The sequence below is a fragment of the Ostreococcus tauri genome (genome assembly GCF_000214015.3).
Source record: "Ostreococcus tauri WGS project CAID00000000 data, contig chromosome 07, whole genome shotgun sequence".
Classification (NCBI taxonomy): Eukaryota; Viridiplantae; Chlorophyta; class Mamiellophyceae; order Mamiellales; family Bathycoccaceae; genus Ostreococcus; species Ostreococcus tauri.
Genome location: NC_014432.2, coordinates 416,590 through 423,954, shown reverse-complemented (window position 1 = coordinate 423,954; position 7,365 = coordinate 416,590). Strand labels below are relative to the sequence as shown.

The 7,365-nt window shown below is 61.7% G+C and overlaps 5 protein-coding genes across 5 annotated transcripts; 1 reads left to right on the top strand and 4 right to left on the bottom strand.

The window, feature by feature from the left end:
* On the bottom strand, positions 1-649 carry OT_ostta07g02640 (Copper amine oxidase, N2/N3-terminal; the record flags this gene model as incomplete). The annotated part of the gene is made up of 1 exon (XM_003080305.2): positions 1-649. A coding segment is annotated over one exon (649 nt), but the record flags the coding sequence as incomplete, so codon positions are not given.
* Positions 650-862: 213 nt separating this feature from the next.
* On the bottom strand, positions 863-2,377 carry OT_ostta07g02630 (Diphthamide synthesis DHP2, eukaryotic; the record flags this gene model as incomplete). The annotated part of the gene is made up of 1 exon (XM_003080304.2): positions 863-2,377. The coding sequence occupies one exon, from the start codon at positions 2,375-2,377 to the stop codon at positions 863-865; it is 1,515 nt and encodes a 504-aa protein (XP_003080352.2).
* Positions 2,378-2,507: 130 nt separating this feature from the next.
* Positions 2,508-4,061, bottom strand: OT_ostta07g02620 (Tetracycline resistance protein, TetA/multidrug resistance protein MdtG; the record flags this gene model as incomplete). The annotated part of the gene is made up of 1 exon (XM_022983805.1): positions 2,508-4,061. One exon carries the CDS (start codon positions 4,059-4,061, stop codon positions 2,508-2,510), a length of 1,554 nt encoding a protein of 517 aa, XP_022839436.1.
* A 140-nt stretch (positions 4,062-4,201) lies between these two features.
* OT_ostta07g02610 (DNA polymerase delta, subunit 4) lies at positions 4,202-4,663 on the bottom strand (the record flags this gene model as incomplete). Its single annotated transcript, XM_022983804.1, has 2 exons — positions 4,202-4,476; positions 4,588-4,663. The coding sequence occupies 2 exons, from the start codon at positions 4,661-4,663 to the stop codon at positions 4,202-4,204; spliced, it is 351 nt and encodes a 116-aa protein (XP_022839435.1).
* Positions 4,664-4,784: 121 nt separating this feature from the next.
* Positions 4,785-7,217, top strand: OT_ostta07g02600 (Mechanosensitive ion channel MscS; the record flags this gene model as incomplete). Its single annotated transcript, XM_003080301.2, has 1 exon — positions 4,785-7,217. One exon carries the CDS (start codon positions 4,785-4,787, stop codon positions 7,215-7,217), a length of 2,433 nt encoding a protein of 810 aa, XP_003080349.2.
* Between the last annotated feature and the right edge of the window lie 148 nt (positions 7,218-7,365).

Sequence of the window (7,365 nt, the reverse complement as noted above, 5' to 3'; positions counted from 1 at the left end):
GACCACCGCCGCGACCACCGCCGCGACCACCGCCGCGACCACCGCCGCGACCGCCGTCTCGGCCACCCCGTCCACGTCCAAAATCTCGCCCCCGACCGCGACCGCCGTCGCGCCCTCGACCGCCGCGTCCGCCTCGGCCGCCGCCGCGCTCGACCCGCGGCTCGTCGCTCTTATACTTGCTCGGATCGTACCCCGGGAACAACCGCCCCGCACACTTTCGATACGAAAAGTCCTCCACCGTGTTATCCACCCTAACGATCATGAAGCACCTCGAGCCGTGCGTGGGGTGATTTCGCACTTGAAACGACCGCAGACCCGCGCCAAACTTTTTCTCCGCCTCCGCGTGTCCCAGTCGCAGCAACGCCTCCGTGACGCTCTGTTCGTACTCGTTCATGTTCTGATCGAGCGTCAACTCGTTACGAAGCTTGCCGAAGTACTTCATCAGATCATCACCGGACGTGAACGTCTTCGGACCGAGCGTCACGGGCGCGGGCGTCGCGTCTGCGGGACTTTTTTGTTTCGAGGAATCATCCGCATCGGGCGGTGGCGGCGGTGCGTCCGTCGTTTGTACCGGTGGTGCGTCCGCCTCCGTCGCGGTCGCGGTCGCGGGGTCGGTGTGCGCGTCCACGGTGGCGTCGTCGGTGGACATGACGACGCGCGCGGCGAAACGACGCGGGCGCGGCGCGGTGCGCGCGTTGACTGACACTTTTGGAGCTCGCGCCGCGGCGACGGCGAGACGACGAGGGGCAATTCCGGTGAAGGAACGCGCGAGAGGGCGTGAGAGTTGGAACATCGTCGAGAGATGTATCGTCGTTTGTGTCTACAGGGATAAAGCGTCGATTTGACGGGGATACGATCGGGGTCAACTCGCGCGCTCGTCCGAGTATCCGGCGGCTCGGCCCGAGAGACCTCGAGCGGCTTCGAGCGGGGCGTCCGCGAGCTCGCCCGTTTCCTCATCGCGCTTCGGACCGGGTTCTAGCCCGACGTAAGTGCGTCTAGACATGAGGTACTCGGCGCCAGAGGTGACGACGGCGGCGGCGGCGCCGGAGGCGCGAAGCGCGAGCGCGTCCTCGGCTCTACGCGCGAGCTCGAGACCGTTGGGCGCATCCGTGTCTTCCTCCGTCATCGCGCGTGCGTGCTCGACGGGGTTTCTCACATCGAGAGAACCCGAGATCAGGCTAAATTCGGGCTCGCCGGCGTCGCCGTCATCGCCAGCGCTCGTGGACGCGTTGTCAGGTTTCGGCACGGACGCGAAATCGAGCTTGACCTCGCCCATCCACATTTTCCCGCTCGTAAACGCGATCGAGGCCTCATAGGGCGTGATGATGGGCTGTAGATATTCTCTTGAGTCCATGAGTGCGGTAAGCTCGCAGCTGACCATGATGTACACCTCGATCTCGGGGAAATTTGCGAGCTTTTGCGGATTTGGCTTTCCGGCGACGATAGTGTAACTCTTCCGTCCGCTGTTGGCGATCATCTTGCGCAAGTTAGCGATCATCTCGCGATACCCCGCGACGCCTAAAGTACCGGCGACGATGCCAACGACGTTGGCCTCTTTCGCCTTCGCTATCAAGAACCTTCTACGCTTGAGCGCTCGAGCGGCCTCGCTCGAGCCGTCCGCCTCGACGCGCACCTCGTCGTCCACCTCCGGATCGTACTGCGCCACGCCCCCGAACCTCTCCGCGCGTTCGCCTAAAACCAGCATCGCGTGCGTCATCGAAGGGCCCGCGCCGCCGATCCATACGAACGCGCACGCGTCCGTCGCCACGCCCGGCGGACGCTCGAAACTCGCCGAACCGACGCGTTCGCGTCCCTCATCCACAACCCGCGTCTCGATCGCCCCGTCCCGTCTCGGATCCACCTCCACCGTCGTCGACTCCGCGATGACGATCTCCACCCCGCTCGCCGCGTCACCGTCTCTCCTTAACTCTTCTCTCAACGCAGCCGTCGCGTGCGCGTACGCCTGGTCCGCGACCGCCACGACGCACCGCGGCGACGTCCCCGCGTCTCGTCCTCCCAGCGTACGCGCGTGCGCTCGCAGCGCCCGCGCGCACGTCTTCACGTCGATCGCTCGCTTATCGAAGACGAAACGCGCCGGGACGCGAGACGTCGGCGAGCAGCACGCGCGTCCGTAGTGCACCACAGCCTTCGCGCCTCGGTGCGACGCCGCGACCTCGTCGACGCAGCACGAGCCGAAGGTGGTGTCGGCCAAGACGCACAGCTCGGTCTCGCCCTCGAGGCGACGCGCGCGGACGGCGGCGTCGAGCGCGCGGACGAGGGACGCGGCGCGCGGGAGCGCGTCGTCCGGAAGCTGCAGGGCGACGCGATCAAAGTCGTGGGCGACGATCCAGCGCGCGACGTCGTCGACGTTCGGCATCGATGTCGACGTCGACGTCGGGTGGTGGATCGTCGGGCATCGCGTCGTGCGTGGGGTAATGAATGAGCGCCGGGTGCGTTACAGGAGACGGCTGGACGCCGTGGCGCGCGATGTTTCTCGTCTACGTCTACTATGCGATGAGTTCCTCGCGCACAGGCGCGGGCATGGATATTTGTGGAGCGTCTAAACATTGGGGCAGCTTTTCGGCGACGACTCGTAGGGCGAGGGTGACGGCGGAGACGAACGCGAACGGAAGGAACTGATGCGCTGGCACCTTTCCGCTGAGCCGCATCGTGGCGGCGAATATCGATCCGCACATCACGGGAGCGACGATACGGGCGAACGCCGCCATGGTTCCAGCGATTCCATTCACTCGAGCCTTGACGGCATCTTCGCACGAGTTGTTGACGACGATTGTGATGCTGACGAAACCGATGCCCAACGCGCAAATTTTCGTGCACTGCGATATGAGCGCCACGATCCACAGTGCGGTGTCGTTCGGCATGACGGATGCGAAAGGTGCGAGCATGCAAACGACCGCAAAGAGAGTCACGCCGAGCCTGAACGCGCGAACCGCGCCTAGCGCGTGGCAGATGCGTTTGTAAATTGTCAGCTGAAATATCAGCAGTGTGAATCCGCCGACGATTAACAGTGCTCCGATGTCTCGCGAGTTGAACTCGCACCCTCCCAACTCTCTAGTAGTTTTGAGAAATACCGGAAGCATTTCGTCGTATCCTATGGCGATCGCCGCGAGCGTGGCGTAGCACACCGCCGCTCGCATCGTGTTCGGAGTGAATAAGACTTCCTTCGGCGACGACTCAGCATCGCACGCGTCGTCGTCCCACTCTCCAACCTGTCGCATTTCTATATCTCGCAGCTCGCCCGCAGACGCGAGCTTCACTAATCGTTTCTCCTCCTCCTCGGTCTTAGCGTTCGTCTCCGCTTCTCGCCTCTTGACGAACGAAGCCGTCTCCGGTAAAAAGAACCATCCCAACACCGCGCCCAATCCCGTGAGCATCGCCGCCACGAGCATCGGGAGCAGGTATGGATACGTCTCAAAAATCGTCCCTCTCAACCGCTCCCATCGCTCAGCAGGCCTCGAGAGCCACCCACCCGCCACGGGCGCCAACGCGCTCGCCAAGCCGTATCCCAACGCCAGCACCCCAAAAGCTTCAGCCTGCGCCTGCTTCGTGCACGTCTCGCCGAGATATGTCTTCACGATCTGCGCGTTGGAGTTCACGCACCCCGACAAAAACCTACCGACGAACGCCTGAGAAATCGTCTTCGCCGTGCCGAAGACGAAGACGCTCGCCGTGCTCGCCGCGCATCCCGCGATCAAAGCCGGTCGTCGCCCCCGCGCGTCCGCGACTTTCCCCCACACATAAGACGTACACAAAGCTCCGAGCGGCGACGCGGCGCCGATGACGCCGACGTACAGACCGACGTCGCGCTCGACCACCCCTCTGGCGTCTCGCACTAAGAAGGGTAACATGGGCCAGACGACGTTCAGGTGGAACGCGTCGACGACGTTGAGCAAAACTAAGAGACACAGAAATAGTTTTGAGTGCGCGTCCTGAGGCGCGAGCGGATCGAGACGGCGGAGCATGGTCGATGGAGCCCGCGGCGACGCGCGCCGGGGTCTGCGGGCGCGTCGGTTTCGACGACGCACCGTCCATCGCGACATCGCCCGCGCGTCCACCGAGAGCGATCAAATCGTTTTCATTTCGTCTATTACACAGGTCAACACCCCGCGCGGCGATCGCGCGCGCGCGTCGCGTCGTGAATCGTCTCGCGCGCCGCCCGGTGCCAGCAATTCGTCGTCTCTCACAGTCGTCCGTGCCACACGCACTCACGCCACGCCGCCGTCGTCGGTCGACGTTGCAATATCTCCAGCACCACCTTTGGCGGGTCCAAACCGAGACTCGCCGCGCGATCCCACCGCTCCACGCGCGTTAATCCCACGCACGGTCCGAACGCGCTCGTGAGATCAAACGTCTTGAGCGCGCGCGCGTCTCGCTCCACCGACGCGTCCCACGCGTCGTCGTCCCCTTCGCGCGCGCCGTCCGACGCAACGCGCTGACGCGGCTTCTTCCTCGACCCTATTCGCGCGACGACCGGGCGCACGTCAGTCCACGCGCGCCGTCGAATTCGTGTCGGAATTCTCTCGAGCGTCATCATTCGCGTCGTCATCGCCCCCGCGCGCGCCGCACCTCTCGCGCCCGGCTTCCGCGCTTCGAAGCCGGTGAAGGTCGCGATCGCGCCCGTCGTCTTCGATCGGGGCGCCATGCTCGAGTGCGTCGGTCGCGTCGACGTGTCACGCGTGCGTCGAACGCAATCGCGTGGAAAACGCGTGAAATTGAATCGTCATCAATCATTCCGACGTCACCGCGCGACGGACGGCGCCGCGATGCTCCGTCAGCGCTCGCAAACGTCGAGCGGTGAACTCCGGGACGTGCGCGTCGTGAACGACGGCGCGACGACGTCGCCGGCGCGCGCGGCGTTGAACAAAGAAGCGACGCCGACGAACGGGACCGCGTCGCCGCGAAGCCTCGGGAAGGGTCAATCGTCGCTGGATGACGCCGAGAGCGTGGACGAGGAGGAGGAGGAGGAATGGTACGTCGTCGCTCGCGATGGGTTGTTTCGAAGGTGGAACCTGGCGCTGGGGGTGATTCTCGTGGCGCTCACCGCGTGGTTCGCGAGCAAAGACGTGGGCGGAAAGTCGACGTGGAAGTACACCGGTTTGACGGCGTGTGCGTTGCTCGGACGATCGACCTCGAGGTGGTTCGTGATGCTCGTCGTGTACGTGCTGGAGAATATGCTGCCGTTGGATAAGGTTGCGTATTATTTCGACGCGCTGTCGCCGGCGCTGACAACTTTTTTGTGGTACGCCGGCGTGGCGGTGATGTGGGGATTCTTTTTCGCGGCGGAGATTCACGGCGAGACGTACACGAGCGCTATTAAGGTGTTGGCTTTGTTTGGTTTGTGGTTGTTATCGCGTTGCGTGGCGTTGCTGATCGTGAAAATGTTGACGGCGAACCTGCACGCTGGGACGTTTTGGACGCAGTTGAAGACGACGGTGCGGCACGAGGTGATGTTGAGGAATCTCACTGGAGCGCCGACGCGTCCAAGGCCGTCGGCGAAGAACCAAAAGTCTATCAAGACCGCGATGAAGCGTTCGTCGTCGTTTAGCAAGGGGAAACCCCGTTCGAAGTCGCCGCCAGGTTCCATCGGCGACCCTCAAGTTGAGGCAGTGAAGGAACACGCGAGGACAGAATCGGGGGCATCCGACTCATTCGCGAATGAGCAAGAGCTCAAGGCCATTCATGCGAACCTCAGCGAAGGCATTACGTCGGCGTTCGGAAGCCAGACGGAGAGCGACGAGGGCGTGCCGAAGTGGGATAGTGAACAGAAGAATCAAAACATGTTCCGAATGGCGGAAGATCAAGCCAAGGCGTTGGCGACGCAAGCCATGGCGGTGATGGGCGCCAGGAGCGTCCGTTCGAAGGCATCCGATGCTAAAGATTTTTCCCTGTTCAACTCACTTTCTTTGATGAAGCCCGTGAAAAAGGACACGTATATGACGCACTACGTCAGCGCGGAGCGAGTGATGGAGCGAGCGAAGATGACGCTGGGAATGGGTGAGACAACTTCTGAGACTGATGTCGAAATGCGGAGAGCTTCCAAACTCATCTTTAACCATATACGCCGACCCGGTGAGAAGTTTATCACGAAAGAAGCCGTCAGCGACTTTTTGCCGTCCAGAGACGTGGACGAGGCGATGTGTCTGTTGAGCGGTCAAGAAAATTTTACGTTTGCCGCCGTCGGATTCCAAGATCTCTGCCGAGGCATCCGTAGAATGTTCGACGAGCGCCTGTTACTCGGACAAACGCTTCAATCAATGCAGGGCTTGGCTGAAACGCTCGGTCGTTCGCTACAGGCGATTTTCTTCGCAATCGTCTTCGTTATTGGTCTCTTCTTGTTCAACGTCGACGTCGGCTCGTTGTGGATCCTCTTTTCTTCCTCGGTTCTTGCCTTGACGTTCATTTTCGGCTCGAGCGCCAGTCGAGCTTTCGAGGCCGCTATGATGATTTTCACCGTTCACCCGTTCAACATCGGTGACTGGATCGTCGTCAATCAAAATAACTTCAAGGTTTTGTCGATTGGCATCAACTCGACAAAGTTGTGCGACCTCATGGGAGAAATCGTGTATATGCCCACAGCACAGCTCGCGAATCAGCCAATCGTGAATCTCTCGCGCTCGGGTGAGCTTTGGATGAAGGTCGGGTTGCTCGTGGACATCGGCATTACCCAGTCGCAGTGCACGCACCTTCAAAATATTGTCTTGAAGTTCATTTCGAGCGACAAGCGCAACTACGCCGGTCCATGCCACGTTGCCTTGCGGAACTTTGCCGAGGAACGACTCAAGGTGGAGCTGAATGTGCTCTACCCGCTCGCATTTAACGGTTCCGAACGATTACGCATGATCGAGTCGCACAGTCGAATGATCAGTGTCGTTCAGAGCGCGTTAATAGACATGGGCGTGACGTTCACCGGCACCGACGGAATGATTTTCTGCCATAACCCAGAGACGCTGGAAACCGCGCTCGAGGGCTTACACGTTGCCGCGGGCGTTCCAGTCGCCGGTACCGCGCCAAGCATCCAGGGAGCTACCGCCAACGTGGGCGTCATCCCCACTCGCGCGCCCGCGCCGAGGAACGTAGACGACCCGTTCGGCCGATATCCGCCCCACACCTCCTACTGGCGAAGCGGCTCGATGCAGCAACCGTACGCCATGAACTCGTCGCTCCGCCACCTCTCCGGCATGCTGAAGATGGACTAATCATCAGCTACGTCTCGTCGCCTTCACGGGCGCGTGTTTCAATCAATAGTCCCCCTAATATCACCCGTCCGAATCGCTCGTCCGCGCTCGATTCGTTACACTCGCCCCCAGCGCTCGAGCTGATTATTCGATCCTCCCCGACGTTCGC